Source organism: Balaenoptera borealis, assembly GCF_965194805.1.
Source record: "Balaenoptera borealis genome assembly, chromosome: 16".
NCBI lineage: Eukaryota > Metazoa > Chordata > Mammalia > Artiodactyla > Balaenopteridae > Balaenoptera > Balaenoptera borealis.
Window position 1 is genome coordinate 11,741,448 of NC_138872.1, and position 24,795 is coordinate 11,766,242.

At 45.9% G+C, this 24,795-nt stretch overlaps 1 protein-coding gene across 3 annotated transcripts; it reads right to left on the reverse strand.

The window, feature by feature from the left end:
- Positions 1-6,998: 6,998 nt before the first annotated feature.
- RNF114 (ring finger protein 114) lies at positions 6,999-22,962 on the reverse strand. 3 transcript variants are annotated; one of them, XM_082362777.1, is made up of 7 exons: positions 22,791-22,962; positions 18,608-18,758; positions 17,983-18,012; positions 16,436-16,542; positions 16,001-16,115; positions 10,354-10,461; positions 6,999-8,828 (listed from the first exon to the last, which is right to left on the reverse strand). In XM_082362777.1, the coding sequence occupies exons 1-7, from the start codon at positions 22,928-22,930 to the stop codon at positions 8,763-8,765; spliced, it is 717 nt and encodes a 238-aa protein (XP_082218903.1). In that variant the 5' UTR covers positions 22,931-22,962; the 3' UTR covers positions 6,999-8,762. The 3 variants fall into 3 exon arrangements, with proteins under 3 accessions (XP_082218903.1, XP_082218904.1, XP_082218905.1); XM_082362778.1 differs by lacking the exon at positions 17,983-18,012; XM_082362779.1 differs by lacking the exon at positions 10,354-10,461.
- Positions 22,963-24,795: the final 1,833 nt, after the last annotated feature.

Here is a 24,795-nt window from a genome sequence, read left to right on the forward strand (position 1 = left end):
ATCTAGTAAATGGGGGTAAATAAGTAGGGTGACCAACCATCCTGGCTTGCCCAGGACCGAGCGAGTCCTGGGACGGTCCCAGGCAGCTGGGAAGAGGGGGTCTCCCTGGGTAAAAGGCAGTTGTCCAAGGCCTTGAGGGTGGTGGGTGGATGTGTGGGTGCTGAGTGGCGCCCTGAAGCTAGACCTCTCCACACCTGCTGGGCCGGCATCCCACCTGGAGGTCCACTGATGTTCCAGACCTGACGCAGGTCCCTGGATCTCGCTAAGGTGCAGAGCGCATCTTGCCTGGCTAATCATGCGTTTGCCAAAGGGGCTGACATCCGTTATCTCGCAGACTATCTCGAGCGCACTAATTTGCCTTGGCAGCCTCGCCCCTCGGACTGCACTGATATCGCCCTGTTATCTCCACTTCCTGACAGAAGGCTGAGCCTGTTTCCAGGTAAGGCCCCAGGGCCTCCTCTGTCCCCACCTGTGCCCACCTTTCGCACCTGGAGACCTTTGTGCATCTCTGGACCACTGAGTGTGGCAGATATTGCCAAGGAGGGGAAAGTGAGAACAAACTATTCCCTTAGGTCAAAGCTACCTTAGTCTCGGACTCAAAATAAAATCCAAACCCTGCTCTTGGCTGACAAGATGCTACCTAACCTGGGGCTCGTCTCCTCCTCTGTCCCCGCTGTTCACCTGCTCCAGCCTCAGTGACCTTCCTGCTTCCTCTTCATACAGGTTCTTGCCCATAGCAGGGCCGCTGCCCTTGCCGTGCCCTCTGCCCCCGACGGCCTTCCCCAGAGCTCTTCTCAGTTCATACAGCACCTCCCAGATGCTAATGTCATCTCCCTTGCCCACTGCCGCCACATTGGCCCATATGACCCCCACAGCAAGCCCTGAGTGGTAGGCAAGATTATCAGCCTCTTTTTATAGATAAGGAAACCGAGGCTCAGAGAGGTGACATGCTAACATGCCCAAGTCACAGTGAGCAAGCGATGGGATGTCCCTGGCCTAGCAGGCTAGGATATTGTAATAAATCAGCCAGACACAAACAAGCCCCGATGCTCGAGGAGCTCACAGGTGAGGGAGGAAGAGTGGTAACGGGCAATTCGCCAACCCCGAGGGACCCAGGTGAGTCAGAGGAGTGAGACTCTGACCGACTCCAGGCTGAGGTCACAAGGATGGGCAGGTGAGAAAGGGAAGTGAGAAGACATTCCAGGCGGCAGTGACCGCTGACCACCATGATTAAGAAGCCCAGGGGCAGACGAGTGTTCCAGGATGAGAAATGAGTTCAGATGGCAGAGGCTCCGGGGCCAAGAGAGCCCCAGGCCCCTTGAGCCCACCTCCCCCATGAGGCTCCAGCCACAACAGACCACACCAGGCGTGCTCCGGTCTCAGCGACTTGGCATGTGGTGTTCCCATTCTGTAGAATATCTTCCCCCCAGATGGCCCTTGCAGTTTTTGAGATTGCCAGTCTTTTTTAAAATTAGAAATGTTAACACTTTTAAGACATATATGCACATTACTGCAAAGCACAAAGGTGGGGTCCCGCCTAGCCCTACCACCTGTGGTTGTGTGACCCTGGATAGGTCCCTTCCCTTGAACTACAACTACCACGTAGGCTGGGACCTAGAACCTGGAAAAGCCACCCCAGAAGCCCTCCTCACAGGCACGTGTACACAGACACAGACACAGATACACAGACACCCAGACACACACACACACACCCTCTATCTTGATTTCACCTGGCTGTTCTCACTGATCTTGGAGATAGGGTTGCCAAATAAAATACAGATACCCTATTAAACTAGAATTTCATATAAACAACAAATAAGCTTTTAGTATCAGACTGCATGGAACAGAATTAATTCTTTACCTGAAATTCAAAATTAACTGTATCTCTTGTATTTTTATTTGCTAAGTCTGGCAGCCCTACTTGGAGACTGGCTCCGACCAGCACTTAGAGCACAATCTATATAACCAGTCCCCTGCTGATGATGGGCAATGAGGTTGCTTCTCATCTTCTGCTTACAATAGTAAGCAACAGTCCCATGATAATCCTTGCACAAAGGACACTGACCTCATCTACAATTGTATCTGTAGGGTGTGTTCCTAGAAGTCGCTTAGTCACTCTCTGCCTGAATTCCTGTGGCCAGGCTGTCAGGGCCTCCATGCCTCAGACCAGCTCCCTCTCAGTCTCCCCGGAGAGCAGCAACCCTTCTCTATCCCAGTCTCTCCCTCCACCTTGTTCTTTCTCCTTGTCTCTCTCCATCTCTGTCTCTTTCCCACTGTCTCTCTGGGAGTCTCTTTCTGACTCTGTCTCTCTCTCTCTCTCACTGTCTCACCTTGGGCATGTCTCTCTCTGTCTCCCCGGACTCTGCCTGCCTCTGTCTCTCTGTCTTTCTCCCTATTTCTGCCTCTCTCAACCTGTCTCCATTTGACCCGGCAGCTCTGTATATAAAATGCTTAGACGAGCAGGCAAGACATATTTGGAAGGATGCTCACTCTAGCACAGTCCATAACAGTTGTGAAAATTAATAAAGGGAAAGAAACCTCACTAAAATGGAGGTGGGAGGCCAGAAGGGGGAGCTCTCATGCATATGCCACTAGAAGTCAATACAAATCCCGACAGGGGATGTACCTTGCATCTCTGGCAGGAAGTGACGCTATTTTAGTAGTACCAGCAGGAGGAAGAAAGATTTTCTCCTTGCTTGACAATAGCTCGGCCATTGAGAGACTGTCACAATGCAGCCAATGACAAGGCACTATACTTTGAACTCCCAGTTTCCTCCAATGGACTTTTTGTTTATAACAGCCCCTCCCAACTTCCGCTTCTCCTCTATAAAAGAGTTTCCTCTCCTTTGTTTTACCAGACTCGCATGTGGTTTGCCATAGCTGCATGTCCCGATTTGCAATTCTTTGCTGCTCCTGGATAAACTCATTTTGTTGGTAAAATAACTGGCTGTATTATTGTTTTAGGTTGACACAGTCAAACTGGAAACAACCTAAATACCCATTGATAAATGAAGTATGGTCCATCCTCACCAGGAGCATCATGCAGTCATTAAAAATGACACCACAATGACAGGAAGGATGTTGAGAGATAGATCGTGGTGTGAAAAATGCAGGTTATAGGCCAGAAGGAAAGCATTTGCCCATTTTAAGTTTCAATCAAAAATATGGTGATCCAAGGACATGTAAGTATTTCATTAAAGAAATGATCACTGGTTGTCTGTGGGGTGGGATGAGGAGTGGTTTCCACTTTCTTTTTCAGATTTTTCTGCTTTACCTGTCTTCTGTTATTTTTTAAAACAATAAGCATTATAATTCTTAACATTGTGCATATTTGCTTTATCATTTTATTTATGTATTCATACACAGGCATGTATACTTTTCTTCTGAACCGTTTGAGAGTAATTTGATATGCTCTTCTATGCATATCTCCTAAGAATAAGGACATTCTCTATGTGACTGTGGTGTAATTATCAAAATCAGGAAATCTAACACTGATAAAATACTATTACTTGTTCCACAATCCATAGTCAAATGTCAGCAATTGGCCCATTAACATCCTTTAGGGCAACCCCTATCCCATCAAGAATCCAACCCAGGATCATGCAGCATTGCAGTTGGTTGCTTGCCTCTTTAGTCTTCTTTAATCTGACCTTGACATTTTTCAAGAGTTTCGAAGAATGTCCCTCAGTTTGGATGACTTGCCTGATGTTTCCTTATAATTAGACTCAGGTTAAACGTTTTTCTGCCAGGAACCTCGGAAGTGCTGCGTCCTCGAGTGCATCCCATCAAGTCACCCACGGTTTGTCCCATTATCGGGGATACTAAGTCTGATCCCTCAGTAAAGAAGGTGTCTGCTAGGTTTCTCCACTACAAAGTTACTAATTTTCCCTTTGTAAATAATTTGTGGGGTCATCATGTGAGACCAAACAGATAGCCTAGATGATTTTTATAAGCAGAAGAGTTAGCACTAAAGTCTTGTAAGAACTGAGCTTGTCCGCCTGGTTCTAACCATCAACTGAGCGGCTGCCCCACCCCAGCTGCAATAGTGTAACACTAGCCTGTGTACAGAATAGAATTTCCTACCCTAGCCTAAGGATGCGTTTTACCTGAGGCTCTTTTTAAAAGATACGGATTCCCAGGCCCCACCCACATCTGCCAATCAGAATCTCTAAGAGAAGAGCCTGAGAATCTATTTTGGAGCAACTGCCTCCCAGGTAATTCATGTCTTCAGGGCAAGTTTGGGAAACACTTCACTTAATAGTAGTACTTAGTCATCAAACATTTACAGCTGCTAGCTGCTTGGGTGAGGCTGAGCACTGCTGGGTGGTCTCAAGAATGGAGGAGAAAAACAGTAGTGGCACTGGTAGCTCACATTTATTAAGCACTTATTTTGTGCCAGGCCCCGTTCTAATGCTTGACGTGGATTATTTCAATAGATTTCCCACAACTCCGTGAGGAAGACATGTTTATTAACTCCATGTTACAGATGAGGAAACCAAGGCACAAAGAGATTAGAATAAGTTGTTCGAGGGAATTCCCTGGCGGTCCAGTGGTTAGGGCTCTGCGCTTTCACTGCCCAGGGCCCGAGTCTGATCCCTGGTCGGGGGACTAAGATCCCACAAGCTGCATGGCGCGGCCAAACCAAAAAAAAATTGTCCAAGGTCACACAACTAGATGCTGGGGACTGTGCAGTGTGCCTGAGACCATGCGTCTATTCACACCTCTATGCTGTACCACCGAGTCGCTCCTGTTCTGCTCGGGCAAATTACTCACCCTTTCCCTCCTCCACTCCATCATGTGTGTAATGGCAAGGCTGGTTAAGAGGATTCAGTCAGATTGACTTTTCTGGAGTATCCTGAATGACTGGTTTTGGTCACCTTTCAGGAGAGAAAGGAGGGAGGATTAAATAAAAATTATTTGAGGGCAGGCGCTGTGTCAGGAACCCGGGATGAGAATGATTATCTATTGTCGTTATTCCTGTACTCATTAACGCCCAGCTGAGTCTCATATGGGACATTCAGCAGATACCGCGGAAGGCCAGGGGATATTGAGAGAGGAAAAAAGGCAAGAGAGCTTCCAGGGATCACGTCGAGGGCCTGGGCAGGTCAGGTCCCCACCAGGCAGCAGCCATCTTACCTGCCCCCGGCCTCGCCCCTTCTGCCCGGCAAGTCCTGGCTCCTGCGCTTCCGGTTTGAGGACCCGCCTCCCCGCGCTGGACAGCGGGGCCAGCTTCTTTCAGGCTCTTTTCGCCACCGTACCGGCCCCTATTTCCGGGCTGGAAGAGTCGCCATGGAAAGGAAGTATCATTGTAAAAGGGCTCCCTTTAGTTCCATTTCAATTCTAGGAATATTTACTGAGTATACTCGGGGTCAAGTATGGAGGACAGTGGTGCACGAGACAGGTGTGGTCCTTGCCCTCAAGAGCTTTACTAGTGTGTGAGGCAGCCATTAAAACAAGTAACTGCGCAAATGATGATTTAATGACAAGGTGTGAGCTGCCTGGCATATAGCAGATGTTCAGGACATTATTCTGCTAATATACATTGACTGGGGTTTCCAGACTTAACGGATAAAAATACAGGACACCCAGTTAAATATGAATTTCAAACAAACAACAAATAATTTTTTAGTATGAATATTCCTGGTGTTCACTTCCTAACTTGGGGAAATTACACTCCCATGCAATATTACAGGAAAGGGAGAAGGCACAGGTGGAGAAGGGATAAAAGGTCTAGATGCTTCTGTAACCCTTTGGACTTCCGGCTTCTAGTTTCTTTATAACGTAGGAGGTATTTACTATTTATGAAATAGCTACCATTTATTAATCCCCTACCACGAGCACTTAACAGTCTGTAATTATACATTTGATTAGTGTATAAATCCCCAGTGGCTACCACAATCCTGGCTCATAATGGGTGCTTAGTAAACACCATATATGCCTGAATATAAGGAAATCAAAAAAGTTTTTTGGTCAAACTGAATGTGAGAGCTTTTACCACTGAAGATGAAATACTTCTAATGCCTACTTATTTTTAATTATACTATATTTAAAACAAGTGTAGAAATATATTGTCTAGTCATACATTTTAAGAAATAGTTTGATCCACATCCATCTTTGACATCAGAGTAATTGACAACATCAGAGTAACTTTCAGAGTTATTTAAGTGTCCCAGGCACGTCCTAGTCCTACTTGAGTTGCTTGAGCTGGCACTTCCTGTATCTTGTGCATGATGCTAGAAGTCTTACCCCAAGGCGTAGGTACCCATCCCTAAAACATCTGATTCCCCCACAGCTGCTCCTCTTGGAGTCTTCCCTTCAATTCAGAAAGATAACTCCACCCCCCAGTCATTCAAGCGCCAAACCTTGGTGTCATTCTCTCATGGCAACTCCTCTCTTGCTTTCACACCTTACCCTCAAAAAATATCTGACGGAATCAGACACCTTCAGCACCCATGGCTACACGGCCCCAAGCAGCCGCTGTCTCCTGCCCGGAACCACCAACAGCAGCCTCCCTGGTCTTTGCTTTCCCTCTTTCCCCGCTGTTGTCCCTTCTCCACATGTAGGAGACAGATCCTATTAAAACCTATTTAAATCGGGAGGGGGAAGTATTTTCCAGATGTCCTACAGCCAGCGGCAGAGTGCAGCACGGAAACACGCCCATGACCTCAGATCTTCACGTGTGGAACCCTCTACTATGATGTCTCAGGGTTGCCGCTAAGGCACCTGAAGTCGTTTCATGGAACATGGCCACTTCTTGCCTCACGGGAGCTCCCAACATGGGGGGCGGGGTTCGGCGGGGAAGGGGGTTCGTTCTCCAGACAAGACAGGCCCGGTGAAGCCTGCCGGCGAAGTGTCAGAGCTGAGATCAGAGCCAGATGGGACTCACTCGTGACAGACAAGACCTTCCCCTTAAAAAGAGCAACAATCTTCCGGAGGCCCCCCCAGGCCCAGACTTCAGCAAATGGTGGTTAATGAAAACAGGCATTACAGCTTACCAGTTGGATAAATTATGAAATTTATTTATATTTCACCTTTTAAAAGCCAGAACATAACAAATGTCACTTTCTGGAAAGTCGTCTTATTAGAAATACATGAAGTGCACTTAATACAAGGAACTCAGTTTCTTGGTATCACCAGTGAGACCACCATCATCAGGTCCCGCAAATGAAGGTTTTGTCAAATTTCCCTCTAAACTTAGACTGAGATGAACTTCTTCCAGAAATTACAGTGAAGAAGCTGACCATAACATCGGGGCCCTCCCAAGCAACAGCACATTAGAAAAAGTTACTTTGCCCCCAAAGGGCCCATCTTTGCTGGGCCCTGGGCATGTGCAGCTCTCGCTGGCAGGCAGCGCGAGGCCCACAGTGCAGTGCACAGGCCCAGAGCCCCTTGTCATCTGAGACCTCAGCCACTGACCATAAACAATGTCCATATTCAGACAAGAGGTCTAACAAGGAAAAATGAACCTAAAACCCAGATGCCTTTTGGTGGATCAGAAGCTCTGCTCCTACAGATTAGACAGCGCTTAGCCTCGTATTTATTAATATTCGTGAAACAGTCGAACTTCAAGCTTCCGGAGCTATTAGCAAAGCAAGTTTCCAGTGGACAGTTTCCACTACCGACTGCTCCCAGGAAGTGTGCTGTGCCTTCTGAAGAGCGTGTCTTGTCAGAGACAGCAGCGGCAGTGCCAGACCTCCCCAACCCCTCTGCTTTAGGAGGCAGGTCTTCACACACCAACTTACGTGCTGAAAACAGTTTTATAAGGAAACCATTCGTGATAGAAAAGCAACACGCAGTTTAATCTAAATTACCAAATAAAAGAACTAGTATCCACTGGAGCGCCCAGACTTCTTATTCATTTGAGGACTCCTTTTTGTGCTTCAAGGACAGGAACATAAGCAGGCTCCCCAACAGAGAAGCAAACATAACCAAGTCATTGGAAAATACTTCATTAGTTTGAAAATCAGAACCAAAAAGCTATGGCCCTCCCACCTCACTTAGGTGACCCTCCTCCCCACTTATGGATAAATGGAGTTTAACTTCCCTAAGCCAGAAACACTTACTTTCACTAAAAATATGTGGTTACACCTTTATCCTAAAAAGGCACCATGCAGGCATTTAAGATTGAACCAGTTACTCCTAAGGGTGTGCAGGAATGGTAGGAAAATATCACTAAGCAAAACTTCCAGCACCAGAGCATGTTAAGTCCAGAACATTCACCCCAACAGGACGTGTGAAATGTCTCCCATGAGGTAACTCCAGCTTCTGGCAGCTGCTGCCAAGGACGAACTAACAGGAACTTGCACAGCACAGAAGGAGCTCCATCACTGATCAGATGCATTATTGCCAGAGCTCACACACCCCGGGGACAAGGAGAGGAGACGCTTGTCTCATCTGTGCTATTCATGACCCAGAAAAGGTCCTGGCTGGCTCAGAGGACCTGAGAGGTCAACATCGAACACGAGGCTCAAATGTGAAACAAGGACAGGTGGAGAAGCTGGGTTCCCTTCCAAAAAGGAGGGAGAGGCTGCAGGACATGGCTGAGGAGCAAGACCAGACATGTGACAAACAGGGTAAACAGTAGGGGAAGAGCCCAAAGGAAAGGAGGGCTCTGATCTGGGGACCTGTTCCCTGTCGGAAGTGACCCTGTCCTAATACCACGGCTCACTTCTAGATCTGTTGTACGTTTAGGTGGAGGAGTCACATGTTTCCCGCTGAGCACGTGATGGAAGCTCTGGAACACGAGCCCCAGCAGACGCTGCTCACTGGTCGATGATGGAGCGCTGCAGCACCTGGTTCATCATGTCCTCCTCATCCACGTCGTAATCCTACGGGCAAAAAAGACGCTCAGCCTCAGCCAACTGTGCGCAGCTGCAAGAACTCACTTTCAGTCAGAGAAGCAGGGCATGTGAGCGGTGGCTCTGGAGAGGGGCCAGAGGCCAGGGGCCAGCTCCATGGTCTGCGATGCCGGCTGCATGACTCTGGGAAAGTGCTTGATCTCTCTGTGCCTCGGCTGCCTCATCCTGACGATGACCATGATGACGGCTCCCTCAGACGGGAGGGTGGGGACCAGAGAGCACCTGAGTGAAGCCTGGCACAGACCAAGCGTTCAGACCTGGAGCGCTCCGAAGTGAAAGCAGCCTTTTTGATTCAATGAGGCAAAGCTATCTACTTGGGAACTGTATTCATCTTTAACAAAACGACAGTTATTTTGAAGTCTTGAGTTTCAGATACTCTGTTAAGCCGAGAGTAAAATACTCTTTATGACAACTCAGGAAAGAGTCATGCTTTCCTTCTCAGGTCCTGAAACACAGTCATTAAGACTGAATACTAGAGGCCTGACTGGCGGCGCAGTGGTTAAGAATCCGCCTGTTAATGCAGGGGCCACAAGTTCGAGCCCTGATCCGGGAAGATACCACATGCCGCAGAGCAACTAAGCCCGTGCGCCACAACTACTGAGCCTGCGCTCTAGAGCCCGCAAGTCTGAGCCCGCCTGCCACAACTACTGAAGCCTGCACGCCTAGGGCCCGTGCTCCTCAACAAGAGAAGCCACTGCAATGTGAAGCCCATGCACTGCAACGAAGAGTAGCCCCCGTCACCTCAACTAGAGGAAGCCCGAGTGCAGCGATGAAGACTCGATGCAGCAAAAAAACAAACAAAAAAACTGAATACTATTCTAAAATCCGAACTTGACATCTGTATATGCAAATAAAAGGTTTACTTTAAACAGCCGGCCGGATTTGTCTGCCACTACAATGCCAAGACAACAGTGTGCTCTTCAAAACCACTCAGCTCTAGAGAAAGGATATAAACCTGATGACCACACTTGGCTTGTTGGTGTGTTTCGTTTGACCTGAAGTACTTTAAAATAAACTCGGGATACGTCATATGAAATTCTGCATTGCCAGCTTCCTGGGGCTGGGGCGGGGAGGAGCCTGGCAGTGCTGTGCCTGTCTTCCCACACAACAACAATCAGCTGGCGCTGCGGGCTGCACTACCTGAGTCACACACCGCCCAGCTTGCCATTCCTTAGCAGAAGCACTTCCATTACTTGCCTGGTTCCCGTGGGCACCTGAACTTAAGGATCCTAAACCAGGTTCCATAACAGGTAGAAACCACATACCGAAGTGGACAAAAGTTTTGGAAAACATAAAATAAAAGCAAGCTTACTGTATCTCAGTCTAGATGACTGGCCAGTTCATCTTCTTAAATACCACACAGCTGTCATTCCAGGGAGCCCATCACATCAGTGACAAAACTCACCAAGGAGGCCCACAGTTCTCCAGGTAAGAGAAGGGAGGGAGCTGTGCCATCCCCCGGGGGAAGGAGTTAGAGCCCAGGCTCCAGACTCACCACGAAAGTGTCGTAAGAAAACTGGTGCCGGCGCTGGATGTGCTCTATGAAGTTGGCGCTGCGGTAGTTAGGGTCTCCCCAGGGCATCGAGGCACATATCGGACAAACCTTTCAATAAAGAAGCACGGTATCAGGTACTGGATGTCTGAGCTGACATCAGCCCTCTGTGGCCTGTGTCCAGCCACCTTTCTTCCAGGACAGCTTTCCTGACCACCAGTCCAGGGCCTGGTCACATCTTCAAGTGCACATTCACATCCCAGAAGACACCGTCAGTCTCCTACTCGAGTCAAAAGGCTTAGGCCATGATACCACCCATTTTTGATCCCCTACTGAGGTGAGAACACTGTGTCAGCCTAGGAGGAGCCTAGACTACGACCTTCCAACCCAGCACACAAAATGATCTAAAAGCACAAAGAAAACCAAGGAAATGACAGATGAGCAACATCCCAAGGAAGTAAAACACAGCCTTACGTGCTGTTTTTATAAAGTAAATGCTCAGACAAGGGGGCTCAGGCTAAAGGGCCTTCACACAAGAGGTTGATTTGGGCTTTGAAGAGCGGGAGATATTTGGAAAGACAAAGAGTACGTGGCAAGCAGCCAATGAGTCTGGCTAGAATGGAAAATTCAAGGCGAGGGGCAGAGAGGGGGGTGGGGGGAGAAGTAGGCGTAAGTGGTCTGGCTTGACAATGGAACCCCACCATCTACAAGGAAGATATGTGACCAAGGGGGTTGACATGAGATAAATGCAAAATGGTGAAGGAGCCAGGCAGGCGGCTGGCGCTGTGGAGGAGAGCATGATCAGAACCAGAGTCTGGGGAGGAGGAGGCTTCCAAAGCAAAGGGCCGAAACACTGACGTTTAAGGAGTTCTGCAGAAGCAGAGGAGCAGAACAGAGGACCAAGGGCTGAAGGAAGTGAGGCTTCAACAGAGCCAAAATAATCAGAGGGATTTCAAGAAGCCAAAGGAGGGAAAAAAAGGACAAAAAATTAGGTTGCAGTACCAGATACCACAGAGTAGTTTAGCAGTATCTATCAAAATTATGAGTGTACTTAACCTTTGACCAAATTAATCCATATCTAAGACTTTATTACTATTCTTTTTTTGTTAGGAAGTGGGATTCACTGATGGGCTTCAGTGAGGAAGGGACAGGGCCAAGGTCTCATGAGTGCCTCTGTCCAGGGGCCAATATTAGGGATGTATTTGACCCCAGAGCCATCTGGGATGAGCCACTTCTCAGCCGCCAGGGCTTCAGACTGATCTGCATTACACTTAGTAAATCCCCACTCCTTGGAGATGCAGATGTCCTGGCGGCCAGGGAACCTGAACTTGGCCCTGCACAGGGCCTTAACCACGTGCTCCTCGTTCTGCAGCTTGGTGTGGATGGGCATGATGACTTCGCCAACGAAGACTCTGGCTACTGTGCCCGAGGGCTTTCCCAAGGCACCCTGTGTACCTACCTGTCTGGAGCCTAGACTGGGGACGGCCTGAGGCCAGACATGAATGTCCACTGGAAAGGGCTGTCTCCAAGGTCCCTTCGGGCAACCCGTACAGGCAACAGGCTGCATACACTACCAAGGAGGCTGCTCTTTGCAGCCATTGCACACCGGGCCCCCACGGAGAAAAGAGCACGGTCGGCTTAACTGGCTGCAGGCTAAGACTTTATTTTTCAGACATACGTAAATATAGGCAAAGGTATGTTAAAATCTATGACAGTCTTTAAAAATGTACTATGAAAAACTTCAGAACTATAGGGAAGTAGATAATAGTTTGATAAACCATCCCTTATCCCCAACACCTAGATTTAAGTTTGGCATACTTACTTCAGCAAAAAATGAAGCATTTAAAAATAAGACACAACAATTCACCCTTAACTGTTTCAGAACAGTCTTAAAAATGTTTCCCTTTACAAATACAGTACTATTTATTATCTCACCCATCGATCAACAATTTTTTTTAGTAGCATTTAATATCCAGTCTTTCATCAAATTTTCTGATACTGTCTGGAAGTAACCTTGACGTTTATCAATAAGGGACCAGTTAAATCATGGTACAGACAAGTAATGGAAAACTGAGAAGCTCATTAAAAAAGAATCAGATCTACATGTACTGATGTGGACAGATGTCAACAACATTGGTTAGTGTGTAGAAATGAGCTGTCACTTGCATCCAAAGGGGGACAAAAGAGGAGGACAGCATGAATCATACACTTGAAAGCTAGAAATGTCTCTGGATGACATAATTTTGTATTTTCCACACACACAGTGGAGCACTACTCAGAGGCCAATGAGCACTCCACAGAGGTGTCTCTGATGCTGTTAAGACAGAACTGGTTTAGGAGCCAGGACACTGGGTTCCAGTACTGGTTCTGCACTAACCAGCTTCACAATGTGGGCAGTCCACTTAGCGTGCGTGGTACGCTGGTTTCTTCACTTATTCACTTCCAGAAATGAGTGCAGGGGAGACAGTGGTAGGAAATGAATTTGAGTAGCTCTATCATTTGACTTAACATCCGTTTTAGTTTTCATAATTACTAAAATAGTTGAGCTTATCTGGCTAACTTTAAAATGGAAAATGGGTAGTGGGGGCAGGTGGTAGTGTCTGTGTATCTCTGTGCCTAAGCTCATTTGCTCTTTCAATTAGTAATTGGTTATTAAGAACCATAACTGAAACATCTTGAAGAAGCAGCTGAAAACTTGGCTTTGGGGTGTTTTTCATAGAACATATCATGCTTAGTGCAGACAAAGAATGTGTACTGAGCAGCTATTCTGGAATCATAGGAAAAGAAAATGTCTGGCCTCAGGCCGTCCTCAGTCTAGGCTCCAGACAGGTACACAGGGTGCCTTGGGAAAGCCCTCGGGCACAGTAGCCAGAGTCCACGTTGGCGAAGTCATCATGCCCATCCACACCAAGCTGCAGAACGAGGAGCACGTGGTTGAGGCCCTGTGCAGGGCCAAGTTCAGGTTCCCTGGCCGCCAGGACATCTGCATCTCCAAGGAGTGGGGATTTACTAAGTGTAATGCAGATCAATCTGAAGCCCTGGCGGCTGAGAAGTGGCTCATCCCAGATGGGTCTGGGATGCGATGGCCATTCCAGATTGGCATCTGCCTCAGAAACCTCAACACTCATCTATGTAATAAAGATACAGATCTCAGAAGGACGGGTATTAGTATCAAATGATGGGGCTGTTTATTTTTGAGAGAAAATAATCAATTCTTTGTGACTGATCTCATGAAAGGCCGGCAGGCATGGTGTGGTGTTTTACTTTTACACTGGGTTTACTTCTATTATACAAAAATGACAAGTGGTAATATAATGCATGTATTACATCCAAACATAAACTAAATTGCAAAAATATACTTGAATAACTGATGGTATAGAGGGAACCAGGAGTCTAGGGGAAGAGGCCACAGTCCACTTCTTATACAAGGAACTGACTACATACAAAGAAACAAATTTTTAAAATTGTAGCGAGGTGACAGAAAACAAGGACTTAAGAAGATCAGCTGGGCCCCTGGATAATGTGATGCCAGCAGTGGACGCTGGACTCTAAAGGGATAAAGGAGAGAACATGGAAGAGACAGCAGCAGCTGACAAACCAAAGCTTGAAGGAAAAGAGAAACTGCAGGCTATATAGAGAAAACAGTGGATCAAATATTCCTCCCACCAATTAGACAGGGAAGACTGGGCATGTCTGAAGGAAAGCAAGTGTTAGGAGCGGGTAGAGAGAAAAGCTGAAGGTGACAGGAGAAACATGGTGGGGAGAGGAAGCCTCAGGAGCAGGGCAAGGCCCTAGTCTCAGTCCTTCGCCTGGATCTGAGGATGCGGGCAGAGAAGAGGCAGACTTGCAAAGGAGCCTTTTCCTCAGCACGAGGGAATGATAAGGACACAGAACGAGGGGTGCACTCTCAAGTGTTCACAGGAACCCGGCGGGAAAGGCAAACAAGCAAAGCAGGATGTCTGTGAGCCATCCCATCTAGAGGGGCCAGCACTATTCAGAGCCAGCCAACTTTTGCCGGAACTTCTAATTTCTCAAATGTAGAGTATCAAGATTGAGAAATCTGCTGATTTTTAAAGTTTGGGGAAATGAAATTGTGTATGGGCCAGACAGGCTGCCAGTCTGTGACCTCAGAGATAGATCAGAGAGCTCCTGAGACAGAACGAACAGAGAAGAAAGGAACACACACCTGGTACTTGGATCTTAGTGAAAAGCAGGACTCACATTATCTGTGGAAAAGATGGGGACAGTTCATGCCAGGAACTTAATGAAAAGAGAGTGCCCAGAATAGCCACCAGACAGTGTGTGTGTGCGCCAGCGGCAATAGGGCCTGGCTGAAAACAGCGTGCTCGCTGGGCCAAGCCAGCCCAGTTCCCTAGTTTGGGGAGTTGGGAAAAGCAGAGAGAAGGGGGATTCATCTGTGGAATCTGTCACAGCACAACATTAAGAGTCCAGGGAGCCCAGTGTAAAAAGTAGCTGTACTGACCAGAATTTGGACTTGGCAAGGAGTTCAATAAAGAGAAGATTCAAGGTATTCTCAAACAGACTAGCTGAATCTTAAGATTTAAGACAGAAAAACACAGAGTGCCATCAGGCCTAATTCTACTAGCAAAAGCTCATGCAAATTCTCAAGTCTGTGCACCATCTTTTACAGCAGTGGAGCTGAAGATCTGCTCATAAAACTTGCTACATAGTTCAACAGAAGCAGTGTGAGATAAATGGGAAAACAAACAAAACTATAGAGAAAGTTGTATTAAGACCTAGTCTGTCAATCACATTAAGAGGGAAGGATAACACTGCTGAGATGGACCAAATTCAAACTTTTTTTTTTTTAAAGAAAACTACATGTCAGCCTTGATATATAAATTAAATATCAAAGGACTGATAAGCACTTTCCTAATAATTTCATCTACATTCTCTTTCCCCACAACTATGAAGACGCTACTCAAATAGAAAATGGCAGCTTTATGCAGACACCAGGGGATCCAAGTTAACATTACCAACAATGGGAACAACAAACATCACATGACCCGCCTGATGTATACCCGGACGTGTAGCATCCCTGCACGTAATCATGAAGAAACAGACAAACCCAAATTGAAGGGCGTTCTACAAAACAACTGGCCTGTCCTCTTTAAAAATGTCAAGGGCATGAAAGACAAAGAAAAACTGAGGACTAAAGAGACATGACACCTAAATATAACTCACAGATCCAGGATTTGGGGGCCAGGGGAGATTGCTATGAAGGACACTACAATTGTTAAAATTTAAACATGAATTCCAAAGGAGGTATTAGATTGTATCAATGCTACAATTCCTGAATGTGAAAATCAAACTCACAAAAAAATGTGGTTTTCTAAGAAGACATTACTTCTTCTTAGGAGACATGTGCTGAAGTATTTAGGGACAAAGGGTCATGATATCTGTAACTTATTCTCAAATGGTTAGCATAAAATACGTATATAGAGTATGGTTAAGCAAATATGGTAAAAGCTTATTAATCTGTGACTCTAGGTGAAGGGTACATAGAGTTCATTTAACTAACCCTGTAATTTTTCTGTTAAGTTTGACTTTCTTTCCCCATAAAAATTCAAAAAACAACAACAACAAAAACCCACATAACAAAACAAAAAACTCAAAGAGTTACTCTTACCACAGATTTAGTGTCCGTGCTATGGAACAACTTGCAGTGTTCTACAAGTCCTTCTTGATCAAAATTCTTCTCGGGACAGTAAGGACAAGGAAACGTATAACGGTTTGGGACATTTCTGGAAGATGAAAGGCAGGAAAAAAGAAGAAACCTCTCTGTGAGTACCTTTCCGCACAATTTCAATCACTGTACCCTCCCAAAAGGAGCAAAGTTCACTCAATGTGTTATGACAGGGGTTCTGATGATCACTTATGCATCAGGTCAAATGATTTGAAAGTAACAGCTCAGCTAATATTTGAAGTGAACATGAGAGTCCTTCTCCACACCCACCCCAAAACAAAACCTTAGGTCAGCTTTAGCCAGCATAACAATTATACCTCCACTTTCCAAAATTCATGAAGAAAGACGTCCACCTAAGAGAGTGACAGAGTCATTTACCTTGGCTGAAGGGACACATCCTTGGTGGTGGCCTTCACACCTTCCATGATGTAATTCTGGTATTTGGAACAGGTGGCCACATGCGCACGGATCTTGGATAGGAAGAACTTAAGTAGGAAGAATCAGAGCCCACAAGTTAGTCAGGATCTTGTACCCAGTCCAACATAGTCCCAAAGCAAAGGCAAGATGAAAACTAGACCTATATCACCCTGGCAAACAATCTCACCAGACTCCTGGCTATGCTGATGGGACTGAAACTCTGACTGTTGCAGGGTTTCTGTTAATACCAAGCCTGATGTTTTACTTGACCAAACAAGGATATCTGCTTCCACTCTAAAATCACTCTCAGAGAGGTTTGCTTTATTCATGATATGCTCTCTGCTCAGAGGCACTCCAAACCCAGTGAAGTTTTTAAAGTTTTCCACACTAGCACTTAAACTAATCTCCTTACGCAAGCCAAGAACCACATTCCATTATAAGTGCGGCAGAGAAAAGTGATGATTTACGTAAAAGGGATAAAGGCTAGTAATCCTAGTTAAACAATTATATCCTATCACCAGATTGTGATAAATGATCTTACAAAAAAACCCCCAGAATCTGAATTCTATTTCTCTAATAAAATCTAGTCTTTGCAAGATGGAAAGAGAAAAGAAAACCCACAGGAAGAGTGCTTCATCACAGGTGATCTAAAAAGAAAGAAAAAGTGTAAGGAATGAAGAAAGAGGAGGTAAAGGGAAGATAAACATTTTTGGAGGTATAATATAATACAATCACAAAGCATACAGAAATTTTTAAAAACTCATCATGCATACATAAAGAAAGATGAAGGTAACAGGAAACTTTATTTCAGTATACTGAGTTTCTAAAACAAACGAAACTACAAGGAAAAATATGTTTCAGTATTTGAGCTCTGGCTTACCATGATGCTTCTTTCTGTCTTATCTCCAGCTAAAGAACTTGACCTCAAGCTGTCTATCAAAGAGCTCCCAATTAAAAGGGATGGGAAAGAGCCCTACTCAGAACCACAGCCACTGTGTAGCCCTAGTGCTAAATCACTCTGAAAGGAAAGAAATGGTAAGGTATATCCATTTTATGGCTATCCGTATTAAGGTGTTAAAGTAATGAAACTAACATGCGAGGATGTCAAAGTCATTAAGTAAAAAAGTTTTCAAAAGTGAAAAGAACTTGCAGAAGTATATATTATAGTATGATCCTACTTTGTAGAAATCCCACACTTGTGTTCGTCAATGGGCAGAAAAATGTTTTGCAGCCTTCTAAATTGAAGCATTTTTAAAGAGGTAATCTCTGGAGTGGGGAACAAGCCTATATTAGTTTATATTTTTGTGTTGTTTGGAATTAATAAAATCATAATGATTTAAAAACCAATAATGCTGTGTATATCTCTTTGAAAATAAAATGTTGTAACCTGTGCAGTTACAACAGATGTTAAAATAAATATTCTTGACTCTAACATGGTCATACAAAAGAGTATGGATGCATTTCAAATGTTAGATATTGCTATTATAATCAAATGACTTCATATTGACCTTTGCACTACAATTCCTCCTTGCCAAGTGCTAAAAAGTTGAACAAGTTTTATATCTTTAGTAATATACATTATAAAATTTCCCCTCAGGACTTCCCTGGTGTTCCAGTGGTTAAGACTCCGCACTTCCACTGCAGGGGGCGCGGGTTCCATCCCTGGGGTTGGGGAACTAAGATCCTGCATGCCGGGTGGCATGGCCAAAAAAAAAAAGAAAAAGAAAAAAATTCCCCTCAAACTCATTGCAGCAGGTAACTTTGAGTCACTGACTTCATTTTATATTTAAAAAAATTAAGAAATATCATTGTCATTATATTCTAATTAAAACTGTGCATGCTGCTTTGGGAAAATAGGTCTTCTGTAGGAAAAAACTGGGACAACTGATTTCTATGGCTTTCAAAGCTAAACTATGTAATATACTAAACCAATTTTTAAAGGAAAAAAAACCCCACCACAACCAATTAAGGTTACCAAAATGCAACAGCACAGCCACTGCCACAGATAACCAGCATGCACACGTGCTGTTAGTCACTTAGTCACGTTCTAACTTCAGAAACAACGTGGCAACAGATCTACATTTTACCCATCTTATAGAAAGACACTGACTCTTCCGTTTTACTTCCACATACATTTTTACGGCAGCCATGGCAAGAAGTCTCTGTGCTCTCAATCTGCCGCTCGAGCTCCACGGCTCGGACGCCAGGTGCCAGAGTGCTGCGACACACCCCACAGACAGGCTTCTTCGGCTTCAGACATTCCTGCAGGCATGCAGAGCAAAAGCTAGAACAAGACATACAGAGAACCTGCGTCATGCATCGTGGAGACAAGACAACAAAAATGGATAAACTTTTAAAATGACATCAATGAATAAAAAACAACTTGCTCCCTGCTCTTGATTCAAATACTGAGTCCTTCTGGGCAAGAAAAAGGGGGGGAGGGTGTTCCTTGCAACGAACACACAGGTCCAGCAACAGAAATAAATGCAAACTCCCACGACATGGCAGAAGGTGCTACGGCACAGTCTTCAGACCTCAGCCCCTGCCGCTGAGGGATCTTGGTGGGATCTCCTGAACTTCAGTTTCTCCTCTGTGAAGTGGAGATCATAGTACCTACTTGTAGGATTGTTGGGAGGGTGGATTATGCATACAGTGCCTAGCACATATGAAATGCACCACAAACAGACGCGGCTATCACTAGAGGTGAATGCAAAGCACTATGGAAACACAAAGTCAAGAGCAACAGTTGTGACCCAAGAAGGACAGAGCTGGTAAGACTTCAGAGGCAGCATCCGCGAAAGAGCCTTAAAAGAAAGAGTTCAGTGGTACAGGAGGGGAAGAATATTCCAGGCCCTTAGACTTAGACTTTTATTTCCTCAGATGCATCGTGAGTGTTTAACACCTTTCCTCATAAGCAGTAGGGAGCCAGGTGTTTAAAACAAGGTAGCAACCAGACCAAATTCAAGTTTTAGAAAAATAACTCTGGCGTTATCATGAACAATAGAGTTGTCGGCTTTAAAAATTTTTTAGATGAGGAAAGACGAGAAAAGACTTGATGTAGAAACCAAACAGATGGCCAAAGGCAAGAAACCGCGAGGCAATAAAGAAGTCAGGAAATGATTCAGGGGTAGAATCAGTAGGACTTGGTAATTTACTGAATTTGGAAAAGCAAAGAAGTCAAAGATGACCAACTTTCTGTCCGAAGCCTAGACAGGTGGTGATACTCAGATACGGTACAGAGAAAGAAGGAATGATACGGCATGAAAATACCCTGGCTACATACTCAACCTGACAGACAAGATAACAAAATCTGCCAGGAAGAACTCAGGACATATAATCAAAGGTAATTTGTGCATCTGACCATTTTTTACTGTCTCTAAAAATTTTCTTCCTTTTTGTTATTTAGCTAGATGTTAAATGCTGCTAGACAAAATTCTAAACCAGGATGGGAGAAGGTGAGCGGGTCTAATGATTCACAACCGAGGGCACAGTGGTGAACTAAACAAAGTCCCTGTCATCATGATGCTTATATTCCAGAGTAGAGGAAAACACAAGTGTTAATTTCAGATAGTGATTAAATATATGAAGGAAATAAAACAAGGCAAAGAGATCAGCTGCGGGGGAAGGGGATCACAGAAAGCTTCTTTAAGGGGGTAACAGTTGAGCTGAGACCTAAAATTATGAGGAGAGCCGCACAGACGTGGATGAAAAGAGTTCCACAGAGATGACACCAAGTGCAAAGCGGGAACCAAAAGGTAGAAGGGAAGGTCTCTGAGGCCATGATGTGGTAGACCACGGGGAGAGGATAAGTGATGAGGTTAAAGAGGCAGATGGGGCCTTATGGCCATCATTTGTTGTACCTCTTCTCAAAGGCAGGTCAATAGAGTAACCCAAGAGAGCACAGAAGATCCCAGAGAGCATAATGAAATCAAACCCAGCTTGTAGATAAAAGCGGCTCAAAGCCTCCCTTCAAGCATACACCGAGATTCAGCTCAGAGATCAATGTTCACAAGCCACTCTGTGACTGAGTCATGCCCGACGAACAAGTCTGCTTTTAAATGGCCCCTGTATCTTGGACTGGCTTTTAGTTTCCATTTCCTATTTATGGGCCTTTTTCTAGTTCAGCCTTCTAGATGCTCCACTTCCTGTTATAATGCTACTTAGAAAATCCTTCTCTTGGGCACCCAGCCACCTGCCATTCTCCAGCTGTACTCCACTAAGTTGGAGGGGGATGTAAAATTCAGGGCTTGAAATAAAGTTTTATAAAAATTCAATGCCCCACGCAGCCGGAGCTGCAGTGATGCTCACTTCCAAGCACAAAAGTTAGCAAAAATCAACCAGGCAGAGCAAAAAGCACTTGGCTGGAGCTAAGGGAGACTTGGCTGCCCTCACAGAGGTGTAGCCATCTGTCTTCAATCAGCACTGAACTGATGAACACACGAAGCTAGTATGGTGAGTATAGAAAAGAGCCAAGGTTTGAATCCCAGTACTGCCCCCTGACCTCTGACCTAGGAAAGGTCCATCTGGCTCAAGGAAACCTCAAATTTTGCTGCTCTTCAGTTGGCAAATTGTGCTCGGTCAATTCTCTTTATAAATGTTAATTGTAAATGAAATCCACTGAATTAATCCAAAATTAGGTAAACATAATAAGGAGGACTGATCCAAGGAAAGGAGGACTCAACGAGAAAGCTACCTAGGCTCCTCTTCAACTTTCACAAAGTATGCTTCCACCACTAATTTCTTAGTTCATTCGTTCCTTACTTGATCACTCCCCCTGCCCCCACCCCAGGTTTGATCTCTATAATACCTTCCCATCGCACAATGAGTTTTGACAAAAGTTTGAGCATTAGTAGTACTTATTTATCATCAGTTCACCGCACTGTGAACTCCATGGGCAGAATCACCTTGTTCCCTACTGTGCCCCCAAATCTGGCACATAGTGAGCACACAAATATTTTAGCCAGTTGAACATAAGATTGGAAGATGGTTGCTCAGACACTACGTTGGGCACCTGGGACAGAAAGAGGCGCAAAACAGACATGATCACTGCCCTCGTGATCTCTAAGTTTTGCTCTGTGCAAGGTAGGAGAAAGAAACCCCAGGAAAGAAGCAGAGAGGTAATTTAAATGGGGATGGTGACAAGGGAGATAACTTAAACTGGGACTTGAAGTCTGGAAAGGATCTGGGATAGTGACGGGGGAGGTGCAAATGGGGCAAGAAGAGTTCCAGGCTAATTGAACTGCAAACAGGAACAGCCTGAAGCTAGAAAGAGCTTGGTGCACTTGAAGAAGCAAAAAGCAGTCAGTGTGCCTGAAGAGCCCTTGCCAGGTGCCAACTGTTCTCTGAACTGGCAAACAGACACCTGCAGTCCATCTGGGGAGAGTAGACAATGGTGAACCTGCCCTAAGTGAGCCTCAGTGCCCTCACCCGCAAGATGGCCTCCAACCCTCTTCCCCTGCAGGAGTGCTGCAGAAATAAGAATGCCCATGAGGTCCAGTAGGTGCCTATTGTGCCTACTGACCAACAGAGGGGTCCTAAGACCAATACCAAGATGATGCCCGTGACGAGCACTGGGGAAGGCCACAGAGGAAAATCCAACTCCCAGTAGCAAGAGGAAGGTAGCCACATTCTCTACAGTTCTTTCAACTTAAGCGTCTGATGTGTGTCTGATGGAGCAAGGCTTAGATTCAAATCCAGCCAACCTCAAAGCACCTACCCCAGAACCTGTACTGGACATTTTCACACACATCTCCTTTAGTCGTTATAAGCAGTCTATTAGCAATATGGAGGCTTTCTAATTTCAAATACAGTGCAACAAACCTCGTACCCAAGTAGGAATGCTAACAATCCCTATCTGCCAACTCCCCACCTCTTTCACAGTGAAGGGCAGACTGGTCAGATCTACATCAAGACTTCCCTTTTGTTCTTTTGGTCTAGTCCGGCGTTTCCCCAACTGTAGTGAACATTAGCATTACTTGGCACAGCTGGACACATGACGCCATACACAGTGTACTTCAGGGGCCACGTACAGACTATTTAAGGGAAACTGGCTCCCCAAGAGCCGACTTTAGACCCTACCAAACCCCCAGCAGGGTGCGACTCCACCATCGCGCGTGGGAAGGAGCCTGGCAGGCTGCCTGTAACACAGCAGGCGCTCAACAGAAGAGCGGGATACTTGGGTGTAAGCAGGGCGGAAGAGAAGACCACCCCGCCAACTTCCACTTCCTCGAGACCCTCCCTGCCGAGGCCTCGCTCCTCGGCTCCATTTTCCTCCCAGTCAGGCGCCCCCCCGACCGGCCCCTGACCCTCCACTTACACGTGTCCACAGGGCACCTGCACGGGCTTCTCGTACACCTCTAGGCAGACGGGACACGTGAAGCGGCCCAGGGGGTCGGCCTCCGCCGCGGGCCCTGCCAGCTGCGAACCACCATCACGGTCCTGCAGTTGCGCCGCCATCTTGCCGCCGCTGAGCGCAGGGCAACGGCGGCCTAGAAGGAGGAGCCCGAGGGGAGGAGCTAGGGGCGTGGTTTATGGAACGTGCGTCGGGCTGGGGGCGGGGCTAGCGGGTGGGCCGCGCCTCCTGGCCTCTCTGACGGGAGGGAGGGAGGGAGGGAGGGAAATCTGGAAAATGTGGAGCCAGATCCAGAGACTGGCTTTGTGGAACAGGCTTTGTGCTTCAGCCACTGTTTCCCAAATTTAAATAGTTACTACTATTACTTAATATTTACTTATGCACTATTACTGAATCTTTCTCTTCAATCGAGTTGTTCTTTCTTTAAACTTCAGCAAACAAATTTTAAAGGGAGATCTGTTATCACTCCCAAGCTACAAATAGAAAATCAGTATCACATTTCTACAGGACACTGGAAAAATACAATGGAAACAATACAATCTTATAAAGTCATGCTGGATACTGTTGCCGCTGAAAAGAGAGATTAAACATGATTAGAGAGGTGCTGAAGACAGACTACCACCACACTGAGACTTCCTAGTGAAAGCAGAAGTAATCTCTATCTCCCTTAGAGTCAAACTATTTAAAATTGTGTCCACATGCCTCCTGGCCATGGGGTCCAGCTCCAGCTCTGTATAAGATGGGGAGCCTCGGGTTTGAAGAGAGAGACTAAACCTCAGTCTTGAAAGGAGCAGGCCTAGAACCCAGATGTTTTGAATCTCAAATTTCTCCACTTTTCACTGCACCAAATTGGCTCTTGCATATAGCCCACTTAACAAAAGCTACATCTTTTTAAAAGGCAGGCTCTGCTAACAAGTCTGTGTGGTTTTCTTAACCAGGAAAGTCAATGATCAATTAAACTCCACCCCGAAAGGCCACAAAGCCCTCACAGTAAGGAGTCTGCACAGGACAAATAAACCATGTTTACTAAGCCAGATAAATTGAATGCAAATTTGCGCCTCATTTGTCCCATTCTCAGTCCTCTGGGTTGATTTTGCTTGACCTGCTGGCAGCAGGAGGATTATTTTTAGCTTGCCATGTGGGCATCTTTTCACAAACGAATAACCTGGCGGGTAGGCAGCAACCCTAGAGGGCCAATGCTTACGTTTTACCATTTCTTTTTCTTGTTCCTATGCCAGGCACCTGTGCATCTGACCTCTTCCCAGCCAAAAGTGCCCTTTCTCCTCTCCAGGGATGGGGGTGCTTTAGTGGGGGCAGAGGTGTGTTGTGGGTATTTTTAAGCCTTTGTGTTGGCTTTGTAGCTGCCACCAGACCCTGTGCTGAGAGCGGGGAAGACGGTGAGGGCAGGGAAGTCCCAGACCCGGGCTTCAAATCCACTGAGTGCCTCCAGTTTGGGCTCTTGAAATGAACTTTCCATGAGCTCGTACACTTAGTCACAGAGACAGGAGGACAGGATTGAAATAATACTATATTAATAGTGAACTTTTTGTATGCTTATTATTCTAAGCACTTTACATGAATGAATCCTCAGAGCAAGCTATGACTTAGGTTCTACTACTCACATTTTACAACTATGCAAATCGAAGTACAGAGAGATTAAATTACCTTTTAGCACAGATGGAAAACCGGAGTCAGGATTTGAACCCATGCAGTCTGGCTTTGGTACCTGTGCATTTAAGAGTGCCAGTCGTTCTCAAGCTCTTACGTGCATCAGAGTCACCCGGAGGGCTTCTGAAAACAAGAGTTGCTGGGGCAGACCCCCAGAGTTCCTGATTCAGCAGGTCAGTAAATCTAGGGTGTGGCCTGAGGATTTGCATTTCTAACATTTTTTCCAGGTGATGCAGCCACTGCTGGACAGGACTGTACTTTGAGAACCACTAACCTACATTATACGCCCCCCCTCCCCGGC